At 39.1% G+C, this 22,665-nt stretch overlaps 1 protein-coding gene across 1 annotated transcript in view; it reads left to right on the top strand.

The window, feature by feature from the left end:
- Window positions 1–22,397, top strand: part of DPY19L1 (dpy-19 like C-mannosyltransferase 1) — a 75,468-nt gene extending 53,071 nt beyond the window's left edge. Inside the window, exons 14-22 of the mRNA XM_060195833.1 lie at window positions 637–738; window positions 2,476–2,547; window positions 5,759–5,808; window positions 10,632–10,656; window positions 11,605–11,724; window positions 13,102–13,276; window positions 13,982–14,081; window positions 15,422–15,547; window positions 19,903–22,397. Coding sequence (XP_060051816.1) covers window positions 637–738; window positions 2,476–2,547; window positions 5,759–5,808; window positions 10,632–10,656; window positions 11,605–11,724; window positions 13,102–13,276; window positions 13,982–14,081; window positions 15,422–15,547; window positions 19,903–20,059 — 927 coding nt within the window. The 3' untranslated portion in view covers window positions 20,060–22,397. The remainder of the gene's footprint in view (window positions 1–636; window positions 739–2,475; window positions 2,548–5,758; window positions 5,809–10,631; window positions 10,657–11,604; window positions 11,725–13,101; window positions 13,277–13,981; window positions 14,082–15,421; window positions 15,548–19,902) is intronic.
- The last annotated feature ends 268 nt before the right edge of the window (window positions 22,398–22,665 follow it).

Below are 22,665 nucleotides of genomic sequence, written 5' to 3'. Positions count from 1 at the left end.
TACTTGTGTGCAAGCACAGTGCATATTCTCTTTATGAAAATCACTTTCTGTAAATTTATTCATATTATATTCTGATGTTAGTTTTTGTTGATTTTTTTTTTTTTTGTCAGAGCTCTGCTCAGCTCTGGCTGATGGTGGTGGTGTATGTGATGGGACCTGGGACTTTGGAGCCTTAGGCATGAGAATCTCTTTGCATAACCATTATGCTATCTACCCCTACTTCTTCTTTTTCTTAATCTGCCTCTGTTTGAGTACATATCTCTGCTCTGTCAGTGAACTCCATACAAATGCTTGTGGTATTGAACTAGGAGTGTGGACTTTCTAGTTGAACAACATTGTTTATTTTTAATTATGTTGAGCATTAATTTTTTTTTTCTATGCTAGTAGAAATTGCTTTTTAAATGATCAATCATGTAAACCTGAGTTTTATTGGCACTATCATTTGCCAGTCAAGCAAGGGAGAAGTGAGAAGGTACAGAAGTCCATACAGCCCCTTTTTTTTTTTTTAACAGAAACGAACCTGCTTTGGAAACAGTAGCTCTGCTGTGTGGTGAAAACCAAGTTGTAGATACTATAAAGATTAAAATGCCTTATGATACATAAGAATTCATGGTCCCTCACTTTATTCTTCTCTAGGCTCATATTGGCAACTTGTTAACATCAAAATTCTTCAGTTACAAGGATTTTGATACTTTATTGTACACCTGTGCAGCAGAGTTTGACTTTATGGAAAAGGAGGTAAGATGGCGAATCCTGATTTTCTTTCTTTGCTGAAGTCTTGTGTTGGGCCCCGCACTTTTCATACAGCTCCTGCTTTACCCTGCACCTTCCTTCGTCTTTATTTCAGTTGAAAGGAGAAAGGGAAGTCTGGCAGGTTAGAGGAAGATGTTGCTATTCCACTTCTACATCTCCCTCAAATAGAACCTTCTTTCATTTTGCTGTTTAGAGGCGTGTGTTCAGACTAGCGTTTATTTGGGGGTGAGGAGGCGCAGAGGCTTGTCAGGCTGCCTCTTTTTCAGAGAGAACGCTAATTTCGTGACACTCTAAAGCTCTTAGGTCTTCATTCACTTTCTGACTGTTTGAATGATCTCCTTACTTGGAAATAACTTCAAGCATGGGTGAGTGCACATTTTTCATTCCAAGAACACTACCCCCCAAAAAAAACAAACAAACAAAAATAACTGTTCTTATGTATAGGGGAAAACCAGAGAGTCAACTTGTGAGACTGAAGTCTTACAGAAACTTAAACTTTTTGAACAAGTAACTCTCATTCTCATTTGTGGTAGTGTGCTACAAATACATACAGGGGAAGCAGGTTTTCATATTTGAGTGATGTTTGACATAGACTATTTTACAATACTATATGAGTTTGTAGTGTGTATGTGTTTTTCACACCTATGTGATACTGATTTGTGGTGCTTTATTAGAACTGTATTGTGTATGGATTAAACTTGCTCACAGGGGGTTGGGCGGTAGCACAGTGGGTTGAGCGCACGTGGCACAAAGCACAAGGACCAGCATAAGGACCATGGTTTGAGCCCCCGGCTCCCCACCTGCAGGGGAATCGCTTCACAGGCGGTGAAGCAGGTCTGCAGGTGTCTGTCTTTCTCTCCCCCTCTGTCTTCCCCTCCTCTCTCCATTTCTCTCTGTCCTGTCCAACAACGAACGACATCAACAACAATGATAACCACAACAAGGCTACAACAAGGGCAACAAAAGGGGGAAAATGGCCTCCAGGAGCAGTGGATTCATGATGCAGGCACCGAGCCCCAGAAATAACCCTGGAGGCAAAAAAAAAAAAAAAAACTTGCTCACAGTACTTTTCTGATGGTACATTCATTTTCTCATGTGATTCCCACTGGTTACTCCTATGGCCTAAGTATAGAGCATGTATATGGATGTACTCTCTGTACTGTACATATCAGTGACAGTAGTCTACCACACTAAAAGCTCTATCACCCATTGTTTATCTCTGACAAAAGTAGAGGAAATAGACTTTCACTAAGTGAACAGTAATTTCTCTTTAATCACATGTCGCATGTTTGGGGGGCTGTATTTGTTTGCCTTTTCATTTGATAATTACTATTACTATATAAACATTATCATATTTATTTTCAGATGAGAGTAAGTAGTCTGGACCCTAGATGGGGAAGTGCTGTTATTCTACTTACTCTTATTATTATTTTTAAAATATTTATTTATTTATTTATTACTGGATAGAGACAGAGATAAATTGAGAGGGGTAAGGGAGGTAAAGAGGGAGAGAGACAGAGACACCTGCAGCCCTGCGTCACCACTTGTGAAATTTTCCCCCTGCTGGTGGGGACCAGGGGCTTGAACCTGAGTCCATGCACACTGTAATATGAGCACTTAACCAAGTGCCCACTCTACTTATTCTTTAAAGCCTTACATTAGTTTAATTGCAGTGGAATTTTGTTTACCTGTTTCCTCTTGTAAAACGTTTCTGCATTTCAGACTCCGTTGAGGTACACAAAGACATTGCTGCTTCCGGTTGTTCTCATTATATTTATTGCAATCATTAGAAAGGTATGTCTATCTTACAGTACAAATTTTGCTTTTGCGTAGCAGTTATGTGTACTAAGCTATATACTGATGTTCCATAATTATTTTCTGTGAGTTATTGAAGCATTCATTTTTCATAATAGCCTCTGATAGACACTTCCAAAGCCATGAAAATATTCCTTTATATGCCAGATTAGAAGGAAAAAAAAAACAGTGGTTAAAAGCTAGCTCAAGCTTTGTAGTCATGGATTTTGAAAATTATGTCCAGGGAGATTGTATTAACATAAGTAGAATTGTTTTTTGCCACTGTGAATTATTATCAATTATTTTTTTTTACATTTTTTGTATTGTCTCCATGAAGTAATTAATATATGTCTTTCTACATGAATACTCACTAGCTCTTGGATTGTGTTATTAATCAAAAGAAAAAACAGTGTTAACAATATATTATTGTACTTGAAAAACGGTAAGATGCCTAACTTCGCTTTGATAATGTTGATTTAAAGCCTTTCTTCCCCCTTTATTGAGGGGATTAAATGGTTTAGAGTCAACAGTAAAATACAGTAGTTTATACATGTGTAACATTCCTCAGTTTTCCACAGAACAGTTCAACCCCCACCTAGGTCCTCCTCCATCATCACATTCTAGGACCTGAACACTCTTCCCCACGACCCCAGAGTCCTTTACTTTGGTGCAATATACCAAACCCAGTCCAAGTTCTGCTTTGCACCTAAAACCATTTTTATACCAGCCAGCAAAATTCCAGTCTCTGGGAAAGTCTAGCTAATATGATAATCTTTTTTTTTTTCTTTTATGAACTGTGTTTCTTTTATGACTCAAGTGTTTTAAGAGAATGAATTGAGAATAATCTACATATATAAAAAAGAATAACCTATAATTGAAAGACAGATTTTGGACCCTAAGAACTTCCAGATTTGTAGCTAGTGACTTCTCTGTTAACACGGTGTCATACAATTGTAGAATGCTCCGGAGTATAATTGTTGTTCAGATTATAGTTTGTACTATGCCAAAACATTGCATGTACATTATTTCAGGTGGCTATTTATTAGTGCAATGGGGTACATGAATATTATACCCATTTTGGAAGATAGATCAGGTAGGTCGTTACCAGTTTCACATTGTCCACTAGAAGGCAAGAGAAAAACAAGCAGCAGAGTCAGTACTTTTCACCCCCCATTGGTCACTGGTGGTATTGGGCATTTGGCATTGGGTTTCATAGTCTCAGCCCTAATCAAGGTGAGTCAGGTTGTAGTTGGTATTTTCCTTTAATGTAGCTCCTGCTTCCTTTGCACTTTTGCGTATTTGACAGGGTATATGACACTAAGGAATTAAAAGTGAGATAATGGCAACAGAAGACAATTCAGAAGATGGCAGCATGGGTGATCACAAATGTGGAGAATGTGAGGCTGGGTTAACGAAGCTGGGATGACGTATTTAAAAATACAGAAAGAGGGCAGTTGTTTTCAAATATTTGAAAATCTGTACTTTAAAATAAGATCACACTAATTTTGAATCCTTAGAATTGTAACTGATTTGGAAGTCAGGCAGTAGTGCAGTAGGTTAAGCGCAGGTGGCACAAAGTGCAAGGACCGGCGTAAGGATCCTGGTTCGAGCCCCTAGCTCCCCACCTGCAGGGGAGTCGCTTCACAGGCAGTGAACCAGGTCTGCAGGTGTCTGTCTTTCTCTCTTCCTTTCTGTCTTCCCCATCTCTTCCATTTCTCTCTGTTCTATCCAACAATGACTACAACAACAGTAATAACAACAATAAAAACAACAAGGGCAACAAAAGAGAATAAATATTTAAAAAAAGTAATTGTGACTGATTTTAGGAGACATAACTGTTTTTTTACTTTTCATTTTATTCTTTTTTTTTTTTCATAAAAAGAAAACACTGACAAAACCATAGGATAGGAGGGGTACAACTTCACACAATTCGCACCACCACAACTCCATATCCCATCCCCTCCCTTGATAGCTTTCCTATTCTTTATCCCTCTGGGAGTCTGGATCCAGGGTCATTGTGGGGTGCAGAAGGTGGAAGGTCCAGCTTCTGTAATTGCTTCCCTGCTGAACATGGGTGTTGACAGGTGGATCCATACTTGCCGCCTGCCTCTCTCTTTCCCTAGTGGGGCAGGGTTCTGGGAAATCGGAGCTCCAGGACACATTGGTGGGGTCATCTGTCTAGGGAAGTCTGACTGGCATCATGCTAGCATCTGGAACCTGCTCAATGGGGTTTATAGTCAACAATATTTATACACCTTTCCCATATTTGGGAGCTATTCTTTTCCCAGATCCAGCTTTCTGGACCTTTTTCCAGCTATGACATAGTCTCCCCAGACAATTAACTAGGATCCACCTGCATATCAGATTTCAGGCTCGGTGGGTGGTGGGGGGAAGCTAGTATAGCCACAGGCTCTTTGGAATATAACTAAAATATGCCTACTAGCTATCTACAGAACGAAGACACCCCCCGCCACACACACACACACACACACACACACACACACACACACACACACACACACACACACACACACCAACTCTTCATCTGCACTACTCCAGCCTTTAGGTACATGATTAGTCATTAACTTGTTTGGCTTTTTATGTTAACTCTCTTTTCAGTCACCAGGTTCCGGAGACAGAACTTTTAACCAAAGTTGATTTGGGCCGAATCAGAAAGCATTACAGATTTAAGCAATAGCTCAGCTTCAGAACATCTTGGTCCAGCCCCAGAACTGTATTATAACCTGTCATCTGTGTTAGAGACACTGAGGGCAGCATTTCAGATGAGATAGCGTCCCAGTTACTGCTGAATATGTAGACAGTAACTGTTAACTAGGCTTGTCATCTAATCCGGCTTATATCCAGTCACTTGTATGTGATTGAGAAGCATTGCGTTTGACCTTGGCATGGTACAATTCTCTGAAAGTGAGACAGGAAGCTTTTATGACTCAGCTCTACTCTTTGACTCTCTACTTTGTAGGGAAGCTCGTTTTATCCATCTCAGTCTATTCATTTTAAATAAAATATCTGAACAGGGTTGTTGGGTATCAGATATGGTTAAGTACGATGCAAGCACTATGTTATATTGTTACTATTTTCTTTGTTTCATCTTTGTACTTTTAATTTAAAAAATGAAAATTGAGAAAATAACGTTCAATTTTTGGTTTTCTTCAAATTAGCTGTCCTAAAATATTTAAAAATCTATTTTCAGGTTATTAGTGATATGTGGGGTGTCTTATCTAAACAGCAGACACATCACAGGTAAACATGCTATGAATAATTCCTCTGCTCATGTATTAAATGTATGCTTATAGTTAATTCTGTCATTAACATGTTATAACTCAACATTTGGCAACTGCTATGTTTGGTTGGTGTCATCTTCCTCCTCTGCTTTTCTCATTATTCCCTGTCTGTTCAGAACTTGGTAGAAGCCTTATTCATACCCCCAGTCCCGTCCGGAAAAATCTGACAGTAAACTATATTCTATATGTGAAAATCAGAGCTTTGTGCTTTAAGTTAACGGGGAAAATAAAATCATTCTGGGTCCCCAGTAGGCATTTTTTTTCAATGCTTTAAATCTTTCATTCTTTCATTCTTTCATTCTGATAGAGACAGAGAAAAGCAGGGAGAACAAAGCGGGAGAGATACCTGCAGCACTGCTTCACTGCTCTTGAATCTTCTTCCCTGCATGAATGTGGGTTGGTTTCTTAAACCAGGGTTCCTGCTTAGTAACCTTGTGTGTTCTACTGGGTATGCCAACACTCAGCTCAGATGTACACAGGAGTAATGAATACATGAAAAGATGGTGCTTCTTATAATAATGACAGGTGAAAACTTTTTACTAATAATGAAGGTGAAAACTTTTTACTTCTCAGATGAGTAAAAATTAATAATGCCCAATACTTGTAATTATGAGCAGGAGAAAACAGGTGAGTGGACAGTTTTGGGGGTACCTGGCAAAATATATCTGTCCTGGGAGTCTGGCGGTAGTGCAGCAGGTTAAGTGCAGGTGGCATAAAGCACAAGGACCGGTAAGGATTCCGGTTCGAGCCCCTGGCTCCCCACCTGCAGGGGAATCGCTTCACAGGTGGTGAAGCAGGTCTTCAGGTGTCTGTCTTTCTCTCCCCCTCTGTCTTCCCCTCCTCTCTTCATTTCTCTCTGTCCTAACAACAACAACATCAGTAATAACTACAAAAAAATTACAAGGGCAAGAAAAGGGAATAAATAAATAAATATATATTAAATATATATATATATATATATATATCCATCCTTTAACTTGGTAGTACCAATAATGCAGATGTCTTTAAACATGTTCTCAGGGGAGCAAAGGTAATTCATGGTACAGAGTGACATATAGGGTTGTTGTATGTCATTTTAACTGGAAACAACCAAAATGCCCACTGTTAAGTGATTGGTTTAATTACATGGACTGCTGGGCCATCTTCCCAGAAATATTTCCATCATATGCCACTGAATTAAAAATATATATATGATCCTAATCTTTTAATTTAAAATATGGAAATTTTGTATTTCTGTTTCTGTACAAGAGGGATTTGGAAATACAGAATCCATCTATTCAAAGTGTGGAGTTAGATGATTGAAAAAGACGTTAAAATTCTACTTTCATTATTTTATGAGGTTTTTTTTTTTTGAAGGGAGCGATTGTTATATTTTCTTGTACAGCTTGAATATATACAGCTTCATTTTATTCTCTCAGCTCTAGATTTCTGCCAACCAATGAGAAGTTATTGTGTGCATTCTTGAACAATGATTATTTAAAAAGTTCTCTTTTCCTTTTGTGATTCAATAGTGGTTTACAAGATCATAAGATTACAGGGGTATAGGACTCACTGCTGAAGTGCTGTGACACCACAGGACTCACAAAGTCTTTGAGACAGTTTGGATATATATCTTTTTTTTTTTTTTTTTTTTTTTGTGCAGTACATCTGAGAAACAGTTTCCTGTAGCTCCACAAGCCTATTCCTGAAGCCTTTGAGGGCCAAGGTTATAGGAAAAAGCTTCTGTTTTATAAAGCTAAAACTACTCTTCATTTGACATGTTTTCTAAAGAGTTGAGGACAAAGCTGTAAGCGCCAACTATAGTAAACTGCTTGAGAAGAGAAAGGCAGAACTTTTCACAGAACCAAACCGTTCTTTTCAAGAGTAGCTCAACTCTGCATCCTGGGATTCAAGCCCCCTCCCTCCCCTCCAGTGGGGAAGCTTCACAAGTGGTAGAGCAGGCTTCCTATCAGTGTCTGACTCTCTCTCATTAAAAAATAAAATGAGGTCAGTGTTGCATTTTTTGGAAGAAGGATGGCAGGCACATTGGTATTTGTTTTGCATAAATACCAAAGTCATTTGCAGATATTTAAAGAAGATGGGTGGGAGATACAATCTAATTATCATTGGCATGAGTACCAGTATCCACATTATTCAGAAAACTAGGGTGAAAGTAGAAGACAGACCTTGTGCTGCAGCAGGAAATGTATTGACTCTATTCAGTCAAAATCGGGTCCTGACTTTGCCACATCATAGCTGCATGCCTTGCTTTCTTCTGTAAATTAGAATGGTAAGCCATTGTAAGATCATAGCTAAGAGGAATTACCCAGCATATTACCATTGCATGTCCTCAATAAAGGGTAAGTGATAATTTGTATATGGCATTAGGACAGAATAGAGATGAATCTGTTTAGCTTCTTTTTTTTTTTAACCCCTTATTTTTACCGATACTTTAACAGATCAGTATTTTTGTAAACTTTTAAAAAAAAATATCTTTATTTATTGGATAGAGATAGTCAGAAACTGAGACGGAAGGGAGTGATAGTGTGAAAGACAGACAACTTCAGCCTTGCTTCACCACTTGTGAAGCTTTACCCCTGCAGGTGGGGATCAGGGGCTTGAAACTGGGTCCTTGTACATTGTAATCTGTGTGCTCAACCAGGTGCACCACTGCCCGGCCCCAGTAGGTAAGTATTTTTGAAACCATGTTCTCAGTATAGATTTTTTTCCAGCTTCCTGGGTTAATAAGTTGTTGAATTGTTACTCTAATCATTCAGAAAGGAATTGAACTTTATGTATCAGGTGTTTTCTAAGTCTGGAAGCCAGTCAGTGCTGATGACAGAGAAGATACATGTTATCAGCTCAGATGTGTGTGGAGCTGGGGCTTGGGCACACATGATTTAGCCATGTCTGTGCGGATTTTTCATTCTGAGAGAGAGAAACAGGAAGTGAGAACCACAGCACCATAGCTCCCTCCTGGTTCAGTGACACTCTGACTCACCTAGCCAGGTAAGTTATCTCTTTGTCCCCTCACACACAAGTATAACAGTCTGACCCAGACCTTTTTCTTGAACTCCGGACTTATGCACGAGACTCCTCTTTGTCACGTCCATCAGCCTCAAGCTCTCAGCTCCTTCCAGGCCTTGCTCATGTGTCACTCAGCTGGTGCATATCCGCCTTGCAAGTCACCCAGGATCTCAGCATCTTTTGCTCTGTTTTCTTTTTCTCCATAGTACCTACCACAGCGCCCTGGTGGTTTTTTTTTTTTTTTAATCTCCTTTGACTTTTATGTGAACGCAGCAAGAACAAAGATTTTTTTCCCCATCTTATTTTGTGCTATATCTTAGGGTTAATATGATGGAGTGGATAGATCCATACTCTGTACTCTAAAATAATTAATTTTTAAGAGAAGAGACATACACTAATGCAGTAAGCGAATGAAAGTTTAGCTTTTTAAATCAGCAGTAGTTTTTATTTTGAGATAATTGTGGTTTACAAACCTATAAATGTTTTAGGATTTCTCATCTCCTCCAAATGCACTGCTCTACACCCACCAAAGCACCAATATATGCCAATCTAAAGTTCATTGGACCACAAATTTTGTGGTTTTTAAAAATCTATTATTGGATAGGGACAAAGAGAAATTGAGAGGGGAGAGGGAGTTAGAGAAAGAGATAGAGAGACACCTGCAGCCCTGCTTCACTGCTTGTGAAGCTTTCCCACTGCAGGTGGGGACTAGGGGCTTGAACCTGGGTCCTTGCACACTGTAATGGGTGCACTTAAACAGGTGTGCCACCACCTGGCCTAGATTTTGTTTTTTATGGGAAGATAAAGCAGGGCTTTGGAAGAGGACCCCTTGAGGAGGGAGCACTTATCATGGGAATAAGACAATTCTTATAAGACAATGGAAATTGGGCGGTGGGAATTGTGTGGAGTTGTACCCCTCCTACCCTATGGTTTTGTTAATTAATCCTTTCTTAAATAAAAAAAAATAATAATTAAAAAAAAAAGACAATTCTCATATGTTAAGGGGTGTGATTAGTGTAGCTTGAAGCCCTGTGGTGGAAATGAACAATAGGACTCAGCAATCCGAGGAACCTGGCGCGAGTCAATAGCATAGTGGTTCTCAGAGAGACTCTCATTCCTGAGACTCCAAAGTCCCAGGATCAATCCCCTGCACCACCATTAGCCAGAGCTGAGCAATGCTCTGGTTTTAAAAAACGAAATAGAAGAATTGAGGGGCCAGAAGGAAATGTGGGAAAGACATGGAGGTTTTTTGTTTGTTGTCTGTTTTGCATGTATCTTTTCTCAAGAAATTGAAACTGCGGGTAGAATTTTGTGACTTTTTATATATTTTGCAGCTGCTACTGAAAAATGAGCTCATTTCTGGCTTATGGATTTGTCTCTGGCAGCTGCAGTGGAAGGGAAACTAGGGGATGGTGGGACCACCTGGGTGGAGAGCAAAGGGAGGTGTGGGTTGTCAGAGCTTCCCAGTTCTCCACTCCCTGCCTTGCCAGAATGTCGCCAGTGAGGTCTGCAGTGTAGCACACCACAGTGCTTTATTTGTCTGCCTAATCCCCCTGTAGTTAAATAGATAGGATATGCAACACTGTCTTTAAAAATCTTGTAAGATTGCAGTGCTGATTTTGGTTTGTAATTTTCAGTAATTTTGATTTACACTATGCATCCTGAGGGAATATTTTAGAGGTTATAAAATTCACATTTGGAAATGGAAAAAGTTGCAAAGAGTTGAAGTGCTTCAATAATGATTTCATTGTAGCTTTTTTGTTTTTTCCATTTCAGAAAACACCAGTTGGATCACGGAGAGGTAAAACCTCCAAGTTACTGAAGTTTTACACATCTGAATATCTTAACATATTAACATTTTTCTCATTTCAGTTTCTAGACTTAGTGGTAGATGTCAGTCATCAAACTCAAAGCAGCTCTGTATGTGTTTGCTGAGAGTGCTACATGCATGGCCATCCATTTGTTAAAAACAGTGAAGGAGGAAGTATATTTGGTCTGCTCAGATCTCCTCACAGTAACAGCATTTTTTCAAATATATTTTTTCCCTCTATTGGGGGATTGATGTTTTACATGTTGCTTCAGTCTAGTTGGTCTGGATGTGCCAGTATGGACTCTGGGATCTTCAAGAGGCCCTTGTTTCTGTTTATCACTTTCTACCTCGATTCTAATGATAGCACCAAGGTGTATCTCTCAGCCTTGGCTCTGTTAACTGCTAATAACTTCATTGAGTAACGTGTACTGAACAGCTGCCCTTGGGGACTTTATGGTTTTAGTCCTCTAATAGGGAAGTTTGAAAATGAATTTTTTTAAGACTTAGTATAGAATCTTAGAAGTCATAATAGACTGACTAAAAAAAAAAAATCTCATCTTTTTTTTGTATATTTGATAGGTTAGAAGTAATTTTGGGGGAGTCGGGCTGTAGCGCAGCAGGTTAAGCGCAGGTGGCGCAAAGCACAAGGACTGGCATAAGGATCCCGGTTCGAACCCCGGCTCCCCACCTGCAGGGGAGTCGCTTCACAGGTGGTGAAGCAGGGCTGCAGGTGTCTATCTTTATCTCCTCCTCTCTGTCTTCCCCTCCTCTCTCCATTTCTCTCTGTCCTATCCAACAACGACAACAACAATAATAACTACAACAATAAAACAACAAAGGGCAACTAAAGGGAATAAATAAATAAAATAAATTTTAAAAAGAAGTAATTTTTAAATTTTGTGAATAGTAAGAGTGAAAATTGCATCTTCTTCCTTTCAGCTGGTTTATCACGCACTGCAGCTGTTAGCGTATACAGCTCTTGGCATTTTAATCATGAGACTAAAGCTCTTCTTGACACCACATATGTGTGTCATGGCTTCCTTGATCTGCTCGAGACAGGTAAAGTGGTTGCTTTTAGCGTTTGCTGAATTGTTAACTGCTATGGTATATTCCTCCTTTGCTATAGAGTACTTTAAAATAATATTGAGTTACCCAATTTCCTTGAATTATTGTCTTTAAAGTTCATTGTGACCATGTACTGATCTTTTTTTTTTTTTTTTTAGTTTTTAAAACTTAATTTATTTGAGAGAAATTAAGAGGGAAGAGGGTGAAAGGAAGAGAAAAAGAGAGACACCTGTTGCCCTGCTTTACTGCTTGCAAAGCTTTCCCCTATAGGTGGGAACTGGGGGCTTAAACCCAGATCCTTGCACATTGTAAGGTGCACTCAACTAGGTGCACCATCTCCTGACTGTACTGATGTTTCCAGAGGGTAATACTCCAAGCTTCTAAAACTGAACACGTGTATGCTATAGACCTTGCAGGCAAAAGGGCTCATTATTATATATTGTTGATAGAGAAACAGAGCTTAAAATAGTTTTTTGTTTCAGTATTTATATGAAAACAGTCGAGTAAACTTCTTAAGTCATATCCAACTTTGCTTTTGTTAGGGTTCACTGCTTGCATGGCTCTGCTAGTCCTGGAAACTTGTTTGATAGCAGATGAGAAATAGGGAGGGAGAGACAGAGAAAAGGTGAGACACCTGCAGCACTGCTCTCTGCTTGTGAAGCTTCCTACTTGCAAGTGGGGACTGGGGTCTTGAGCCTGCGTCTCCAGGCCTGGTAGAATAAGCACTTATCCTGTGAGCCACCACCTGACCCCTGTTTAGTTCTTGACCAGAGCTCTATTTAACTTTGGCAAATAGTGGTGCTGAGCATCAAAAATGGGTCCTTTTGCATGCTAGAGATGTGTGCTGCCACTGTTCTTATCTCCCTGGCCCAGGTGACGGAATTGTTTTGATCCTTGTGTAATTTTGGGGGGAACTTTTTACTTAGGATAACAAATCCTCCATCTGTGATTCTCATGGGACCCACATTATTCTTTGGGAGAAGTTTAAAAAAAAATTGGGAGTCGGGCGGTAGCGCAGCGGGTTAAGCGCAGGTGGCGCAAGGCGCAAGGACCAGCATAAGGATCCGGGTTCCAGCCCCCGGCTCCCCACCTGCAGGGGAGTCACTTCACAGGCGGTGAAGCAGGTCTGCAGGTGTCTGTCTTTCTCTCCCCCTCTCTGTCTTCCCCTCCTCTCTCCATTTCTCTCTGTTCTATCCAATCACAACCACATCAATAACAACAACAATAATAACTACAACAACAATAAAAAAAGACAACAAGGGCAACAAAAGAGAAAATAAATAAATAAATAAATAATTAAAAAAATTATTTTAACTGGATATGTGTTGCTTTGTACCAACAGTTATTGATATGTTCTTAATTTGATTTTAGCTGTTTGGATGGCTCTTTTGCAAAGTACACCCCGGTGCTGTTGTTTTTGCTGTGTTGGCAGCAATGTCAATACAAGGTTCAGCCAATCTGCAAACCCAGTGGAATATTGTAGGAGAGTTCAGCAATTTGCCACAAGAAGAACTTTTGGAGTGGATAAAATACAGTACTAAGCCAGGTAAAGGAGGAAAAAAGAAGCTCTATTATTAGCTAATGTTTTTCCCCTAATTTTATATGATACAGAATAACCTTAAACCAGGTTACTCCTACTGACTGTACTCTTTCTAAGCCCCACTGCTCCTAGATTATCCAACAGAAGAGAGATTCCCATCTTACTTAAATTGACTTCAAAGGAAATGTCATTCACATTTTCTTGGTTGTTTATTTTGCCACTTTTTGTAGATGCCAGTTTTTTCAAGATGTATCCGAAATTTTGTACGCCATATTTAAAACTGACGTTGGTATGGCTTCTTTTCTTAGTGAATTTTCAAGCTCAACTCTCCACATTCCTGTTTGGGCACTCATGGAATGTGGTATTCATGTGTAGAATGAGAGATTTTGCTGTCACGTGACTGAACAATGACTGAACCATCTTCTGGAAGTCTTTGGTTCTGAGAAACTTTATAGTAATTTTATATTTCTTTTCTAGAACCACCAAGGTGTCCTAAGACTTTACAAAACAAAACTGCTCAATGATGAAACGATAAGACACTCTCTCTGAAAATGGGCTACCTGTTCATCTTAGATAACTGCCAATATTATTAGACACCTGACTTCACTCTGGCTCTAGGATTGTGTCTCTAAGTCACGACCTGTGAAGTAGCTGAGTTGAACACTCGTAACACACATTGAATGTCTTCCTAAAACTTTTCCTGGTTTCCAGATGCAGTGTTTGCAGGTGCCATGCCCACAATGGCAAGTGTTAAGCTGTCTGCACTCCGACCCATTGTGAATCACCCACATTATGAAGATGCAGGTTTGAGGTCAGTAAGTAGTTCTTGAATTCTTTTTTTTTTAAAGCTTTCTTTTTTTTTTTTTAAGATTTTATTTATTTATGAGAAAGACAGGAGAGAGAAAGAACCAGACATCACTCTGGCACATGTGCTGCTGGGGATCGAACTCGGGACCTCATGCTTGAGAGTCCAAAGCTTTACCACTGCACCACTTCCCGGACCACAGTTCTTGAATTCTTACAAACAGATTTTCCATATCAATAATTTTGGGAGATCCATCTGAGATTATTTCTGCAGATAACGGTCATTGGGAGATGATAAATCATATGCATGGGACAACTACTACAGCAAGCCACTGTAACCCCCTAATAAAATGATTTTTAAAAATTGTGAACTTGGATTTATAAGCTTAGGGAAAGGGAGAATGCTAAGGTGAGTCTGCTAAGTTAGTTACTTAAATGTTAAGGCTTTTCAAGGCAAGAAAGCTACAACCTGTCTCAGGCAGCAATAAAAAATTATTTAGTATCAGCTGTTGTTTGGCCCTGCTGTAAAAGCACCCTGGTACTTAGCAGTCCTGGTCATCTTTAAGATTCTCTGAATACTTCCTGGCACGACTTTTTTTTATTAAGGTATGTTTTGTTTTTCTTTTGTTAGTGATTAATTCTTGAATTCTAACAATCAGTTGAAGTAGTATCTCACTCAGAGTTTTATTCTGGTTTTCACCATTATAGCCTACTAGAATAATCTTTTTTTTGTTGGTTTTACTACTTTTTTTTTTTTTAATGTTAGAGTCTTGTGTTCTCTTCAAAGGAAATGGATTTAATTTTCATGCCATTTCTAGGATCGATTAGGCTCTTCCTTTCTTAAGTGACTGAGTGGATGCTGTTAATATATCCTTTAGTGTAACAGTAGGACATACATTTTACACATAAAGAAGCACATAAAAGCTTTTTCTGTAAAGCCAGTTTCAGCAAGCTAATTTTCAGAGCATGCGATGAATAGTAGTTTTTTTTTTTTTATAGCTCTACAGGGTAAAGTGGGAAACCATTTAATACTGATTATTATTGAACTTAAAGCTGGAATTGTTGCAACTTGAAAGTAGTTTGGTATCAGTGTGGGTAGCTCTTCCCCAGCTACCCACAGGTGCGTTGCTCTTCCTGGTGGTGGGGAGATGTAGGATTTAAAACAAAAGCAAGGAAGTAAATAAACAAAAGGACTTAGAAGTTTGGATGAGTAGACACTTCCATGAAGAAGATTCTCTATAATCAGTTCTTTTGTTATCTCTCTTCCAGTCTCATTCAGTACTTTTCCCAAGTAGTTTCCTTTCTTTTTTATTAATCCTGAAAATCTTCTATTCCATTTTTTTAAAGAGCCAGAACAAAAATAGTGTACTCAATGTATAGTCGGAAAGCAGCAGCAGAAGTGAAGCGGGAGCTGATAAAGCTAAAGGTGAATTATTACATCCTGGAGGAGTCATGGTGTATAAGAAGGTCCAAGTGAGTATCCAGCACGGTTACTGTATCTACAGGATGGAAAACAACTCAGTCTCCCAATAAGTACTTAGCTAGTCTTACTTAGTACTTAGTGTGCGGTGTAAATAAATGTCTTAGCAAAACAAAAGTTTAAAAAACTTCAAAAATTTTAATGTATTAAGATTTATTGTATATAAGGGAGAAATTTGCAGGAGATGGAGAGACATGCCGTTATAAGCTTTGAAGGTGATATTTGAATTAAGTTTGTTTCCTTTTCTAGCCATTTTAAATGTTTCTCTTAGACTGTTCTGGATGTGTGATTCTACTTGAAAGGTATTAAATTGGTTCTGATCCCAAGTGGCTCATCTTAGCCTTTGATGTTTGTAAAGCTTTAAGTCTGAATTTATTTTTCTTTCAAAAGACTTACAGAACGTAGGGGGCCAGGCAGTAGCACAGCAGGTTGAGCGCACATGGCGCAAAGCGCAAGGACCGGCCTAAGGATCCTGGTTTGAGCCCCCGGCTCCCCACCTGCAGGGGGTTTGCTTCACAAGCGGTGAAGCAGGTCTGCAGGTGTCTCTCTGTTTCTCTCCCCCTCTTCCTTCTCCATCTCTCTCAATTTCTCCGTCCTATCCAACAATGACAGCAATAACAACAACAATAGTAACAACGGCAACAAAAGGGAAAAAATAGCCTCTAGGAATTGTGGATTTATAGTGCAGGCATGGAGACACAATAATAACTCTGGAGGCAAAGAAAAAGAAAGACTTACATAACTTTAGACCAAACATTGGAGATGCTTCCATTGTATTGAAGCCATCAGGCAGCTGAGAGTCAGGGTCTCCTCGACTCACATCCCATCTACCACACTGTGTCTGCTCACTATCAACTTAGCGTGAAACTGCTCTCATACCATTTGATGCCCTTTTTGAGGAGAAAATGCTGAACTATTATCTTTCTACAGAGAAGTTCACAGAGCAGAAGAGCTCAGCAGAGTGGGGTGTTGAAAGCAAACGTGAGTTCGAATGCTGATGACTTAGAGATGTCGCACCTGGGAGCCTAGCTAGCACATGGCCATAGTTTGCGTTTCGACATATCAGGACCTTATCTTTACAAGGAGCACAGCTATGATCAGTTTCATAACAAGTCAAGGGTCCTTTGTTGTTCTTGCTGTTGATACTTTTGTGCAGTGTTTTGTATATGTTAAATTGCAAAGGCTGGGGTCCTTTTATCTTCTGAAAGGTTTGAGTGGCTCCCTGGGTTTGCATAACTGTAAGTAGCCTAAAGTTCTAGTGGGCAGAGCACAGTTTTATGTACAAAGAAAGAGGGATGAAAAGACACATGTAGGAAGCATACTAAGCAATAAAGTTTATGTACTAGGCAGTGCTACAGCAAATTAACTACTTTTTTGATTTGCCTCCTTTTAACATGCGTGTACATTTAACATTTGACGTTTGTGTTAGAGGTGACATGGGCATGTGTGTTCGACTCCCCCCTTCTTGCCTTTGGCTTGCCTTTGTGACTTTGCCTCATCTGTTTCCACTCTCAGGAAAAAATGGCAACTACTACAAGATTAAAACCAGATTGTTTCTAAGACTGTGGAAACCCTATATAAGTACGTTCTGATTAAACCTTGAATCAAAACACACACACACACACACTCACACTGTTTTCCGTCTTGATGGGGAAACACAACAAAGAGAAGAGAGAGTGACTGCTGGTGCTGACATTTACAGTGGAAAGAATGAGTTTCTTTACACAGCTCTCTCTCTCGGAGTTAAACTCTTTTTATTGCCGTGGCCTTTACTCTCTGGGTCATTTATGCCAGCCTGAGACTCCTTCAGGTTACTGGGACAGAAAAGATGTGTCAGAACAGGGAACCAGAGAGCCATTCAACTAGAGGAAGGACCAGAAGAGGGATTAATATTTCTTTAGTGCTTTCCCTGTACCCAGAACGCTGGTGAGGACTATGTTTATTTGATCTAGTTTGCTAGTGATTAAATCATGTGGCTTGATCATTCTTCAACTACTCGACGCCCTGCATTCAAATATAAGCACAAAATTACACTCAAAAGCAAGTTGTAGATGAGTTTTTAATTAGCTTTCTTTGACTCTCAGTTCTCTGCTTTCTTTCTCATTAACTCTAATAATAGAGTTGACATAACATTAAAATACATGAATTCAGGGAAAATTTTTCAGGCTTTCACTAACACTGCTTGAAACTGTGACTGACTAGCCTGGGGAAGCTCCAGCACACTGAGGACCAATGTATGTCACATGTAGGCAAGCAGAGCTCACAGAAGCAGCTCTGTTCCCTGGAAAAATTTGCTTCTGAACCTGGTTAGTTTCTTACCTTGTCTATGTTTTGCACTCTACCTCTACCATTGTTTTTAAAGCCTGTCATGGTTTTGAAAATTACCACAAATCCTGTTTAGAATAAGGCAAATGCCACAAAAGTAAAGGAAGAAAAACACCTACAGGATAAATGAGTTCAGGTAGTGGTGTCAAAGAGACATTCGTTTCAGTGACTTATCAAGTATTGGTATTGGGCCAGCAAGATAGCTCACTTGGATAGTGGGGTGCTTGGTCATGTGTGTAACCCAAGTTCAAGCCCAGCCCTCATGGCACTGAAGGAAGCTGTGGTGGTTTCTCTCTATCTCTCTGTTAGCTAAATAACAATCTGATGGTTATTGGAGCGTTCATTCTGCCTTACTCTTGCATTTGGAAAATGCAAAATACTCAAATATTCATGAGATGACTGTGAGAATGGAAATGTGTGTGTCACTGTGCTTAGCATGTAAGAGGTATTGTACTGATTTAAAATATTACAACTGCCTATTATGCTAAGTTCAGATTTCTTCAACATCACAATAACTACTTTAGAGTGAATTAATTTATAGCTCACTCTTAATCTTCAAAACAATCAACTTTGAATGATAAAGAATGGTACACCTCATTTGTTGTTATATAATGCCCATATAAATTCAAGATTACTGCTATATTAATTCTAAATCAAGAACACTTTTACAGATATAATTGCTGACATTTGATTTTTAGAAAAAATCTACAGCAGGAAACTATAGATAATTGAAACTTCTTGTATGTTGTGACAAGTGCTTTCATTTTTTTATAAGAAAAAAAAAACATTCCCAACAAGTCTTTTCTTTCTTTTTTTCTTATTTTTATGGCAGCCCCACTTCAGCGCTCATGACAGGAGTGCATGAGCATTCTGCTTTTAACAAACTTAAAATTTAAGGCAATCAGTCGTTCTGAAAGTCTCAAAAAATAGACCTATGCAAAGTGAAAAAAATGAAAGGTGGACTGACTTTTGAATGGTAATTTTGTAGCCAGGTGTCCCATACTTCTGATGCCACTTCTCAGAAGTAACTTTTGTTAAAAAAAAAAAAAAAAGAAAAGAAACTATAGTATATATTTCACTGAGCCTTACTAGATCCATGTTCAGAAACAAAAACCTGCAGACATAAACATGGACACATACACACAGATGCTGTGGGGCTGCTTTTACTGAAAGAATGCTAACCGAGAACTCCTTGCTTAACAAAAAGGAGCACATCTCCCATCTCTATATAACGACCTACTTATTTTTTTTTGTCATCACTGCGGTTTCAGACGTCCTTTTTTTTTTCTTTTCTTTTTTTTTTCCAGAAAGGAACACAGAAATAGGGAGACAGAGGGGAGAAGGAAACTTCCTCCAGTGCAGTGGGGAGTCAGACTTGAAAATAGGTTGTGGGTCCTGGTAGTGACACACACACATTCGAATGTAAGACCCTGGTTGGAGCCCCAAGTCCCCATCTGCAAGGGAAAAGCTTTGCAAGTGGTGAAGCAGTACTGCAGGGGTCGGTCACTCTTCCTCTCTACCACCGTCTTCCCTCCCCATTTCTGGCTGTCTCTCTATCCAGTAAATAAATAAAGATAATTTTAAAAATGTTAAAAAAAAAAAAAAAAGGAAAGCAAATAGGTCGTGGACATGACAAAGCAGGTACACTGTCCATGTAAACTGTATTACAGGCCCTGTAATGACCACTTTATTCTTACTATTCAATCATTGCACTTTGGAGGTATACTTAGCTTGTCCCCCACTATAAAACTATGCTGTTGGCAACATTTTTTTCACCTTTATTTTTTGTAAGCTAAAGCGCTAAGAGCAGCACTTTTGCTGGCTGTGTCAAAAAGCTACACATCAAATCTTCCCCAAATAAGTTCAGAAGAGAATATTTAGTGTAGAACAACTAGAGGAGAGGGAGAGAGAGAAAGAAATGGAGCCAGAAAGGGGATGACAAGTGTGCTGTGCTTCATCTGATTGACCCTGGGACACCACATCTGACAGACATTGATGTTAATCTTTGTCCTCACTTTTCTAGGCCTGGTTGCAGCATGCCTGAAATTTGGGACGTAGAAGATCCTGATAATACCGGGAAGCCTCCTTTATGTAACCTCTTGGTGAAGGAGTCCAAACCTCACTTCACCACCGTATTCCAAAACAGTGTTTACAAAGTCTTAGAAGTTAAAGAAGAGTGAACTCTGCCTGTGGAGAACTCCATCAGTCATTGTTCTGATGTTTTGCTGACAAGTTGTCCATTGTTGTTCCTTTGAATCCTCCCCCCACCCCCGGAAGTTACAGTTTTCTAAGTAGAAAACATTTTATCTAGTCAATCTGAATGCTACATGATTTTAAAAATACTTTGCACCCTTGTCAGTTACTGTTTCGATTCACCCCTTAAAGTTTGCTGTGCAAATGAGTGTGTGCCTGTACTTGACTTACATGTTTGTGCTACTGTGAGCAGAGCTGACTGTAGAGAACACCTAGTAAGTCATGACAAGCATAGTAAGAAGACAGTCCATTCTAATTATTTTAGAGGCTACTAGTTCCTCTTGCTCTTGTCTTTTGGACATTTCAGTGATTATTGTAAGTTCTCCAGTCATGCCACGCCCTGCCAGTAACGTCAGCAGTAGGTGGGGCAGACATAGGAGTCTGCTATGTGAAGTTATCATTTTTTTAAAATTCTATTTCTTTACAGTCCCTCCTCTTGCTCAGTGTGCATTTCTGCCCATTATTCATTCTGGTGTTCAGGACCAAACTTCTTGAAAAAATACCATGTGGCATTTTTACCTGTTTCCCTCTATTTTTCTCCCCTATGTTAATTGTTAAATGAGGCTTGTTAACTCATCCAATTGGTTATAAAGTACTTATTCTTGGTCTAAAAAAAATAATAGTGGCAATTGTATATTTTTTCAAATTTTAGTATTATTCCAATGTTTACATTTTAATACCTTTAAAACCACTGTAAAAGGTTTTCCTGTTTAATTATAGATTTAAGGAAAACTATTTTGGACAACTCCAGATATGGTGCACCTAGAAATGATGTGTATTTGAGCAGGTACATTTTACAGTGAAAGAACCAACTGTGATGGAGCGCATGGTAATGCTGCTTTTATTATTAAGATGTAGTACATCATGACTAATTTTCTGTCATAAAGTAAACGAATAATGAGAAATGGATGGAGCTTTTACATTTTACTTTAAAAATTGCCTGTCTTTAACAAGACCAAGCCTTAAGCCGTATTCTTATCATTTTGATTCCAAAAACAGTCTTTCTCTATGAGGACCTAACTGATTCAGTCTTACTCCTCTCTTTTTCTTTTTTTTTTTCTTTCTTTCTCTTCCCCCCCCCCCCCACTTAATATTTTGAACAATTGCCAAGCCTGCTTTGAATTTGTTATTTTGAGGTTTTGTTTCTTGGAAGTTAATTTGCGTGAAATGAGATTCTTGAAAATAGAGAATCCTTATAGTTTTGAGAAATAGTTTTTAGGATTTTAAAAGTCTAATCAAACCTTGAAGTCTGGTAAAATACCCTTTTAATTATACAGTGTTCTTTTATTAACCACAGGCAGATTAACCTCATTGTGGATTGTCCTTGAGACCTGAGACCTCAGGGATGGCTTCCAGTGCTCACTCCTGGGAGCCACTGAAGAGCTGTTTTCTTTCTGCCTTCTTACCACAGCCCAAGGACCAGCCTGGTCTGGGTGGAGGACTAGCTGGTTTAGAACAGAAGCTGGAAAGACAGCGTAGACTGGGAGTGTGCAGCCCCAACCTGCCCAGAGCCCTGGTCTTCCTGGTTTGACTGGAGGTTCTGTCAGTATATTCAAGGCCTTGCTCTGTGCATTCTTGCTTGCTGGTGACTTATTCCTTAATTTGCTTATTTCAGAAAACAGAAGCAGCTGGGGAGTTGTGGATCAAGGGAAAATTCTGAGCAAGGATGCAGCAATCTAGAGACTTAAGAGGACTAGTTTGAGATAGCCATCCCAAGCAAGCAGAGAGAAAGGGAAAGTGTACTCTGCTCTCTGCTTGCTTATCACCCAGAGGTGGCTGGTTTTTGCACATGTGTCAGTTAGAGGTCTATTATGACTCCTCTTTTAAAGTTAATGCTTTATTCCAATAATCCCACACTTCCTCACATGTTTATATGTCATGAAAGGAAATTCTGTAGGGAAAACACAACTTTCAAAAGACTGTAGTAATTGTTTCATGTGCTAGGGAAAGAAAAATTGCCACATCAACCCCGCCCACCACCATTTCTTACAGTATTTGTTGAGGTAGGTCTGCCAGCAAGCTCTGATTATCTTTTAGGCCAGTTTAGGATGTAGACTTTGGGCTACACTGCACACTCAGCCTTGGTCACACGCCACAGCCGGTGCTGTAGATAATAAGTACCTTTTATGGTAGCATAGAGTAGTAGTAGGCTTGATATACATAACAAAGCAGTATTAAGACTCAGTATTTTATGCATTTTTAGCATTTAAAAATATTTTTGGTTTAGTGTGAAGAAGGTATGGGTGGACAAGGAAGTGATAGAAATCACTATACTCATTGCTATAAAATTTGAAAAAATTGGGACAGTATTTCTATCCACTGCAGCCTCCCGGACACGACACTATTTCTATAAAAAGATACACCTCTGAATAATGCTTGGCAGAAAAAGTGTTTTGAATTAGGACATGGATATGAAAGAGAAAGTAGAAGGCTGTGTTAAGGATGAAGTAGTATTGCATAGAAGTATTGTATTTTTATGAATTTTATGCCAGTTGTTTACATGTAATATGTATGTTCAATAAAAAAGTTCACG

The sequence above is a fragment of the Erinaceus europaeus genome, chromosome 8 (genome assembly GCF_950295315.1).
Source record: "Erinaceus europaeus chromosome 8, mEriEur2.1, whole genome shotgun sequence".
In the NCBI taxonomy this organism is placed as follows: domain Eukaryota; kingdom Metazoa; phylum Chordata; class Mammalia; order Eulipotyphla; family Erinaceidae; genus Erinaceus; species Erinaceus europaeus.
Note: the sequence above shows the minus strand (reverse complement) of the source record. Positions and strands in the feature narration are given on the sequence as shown.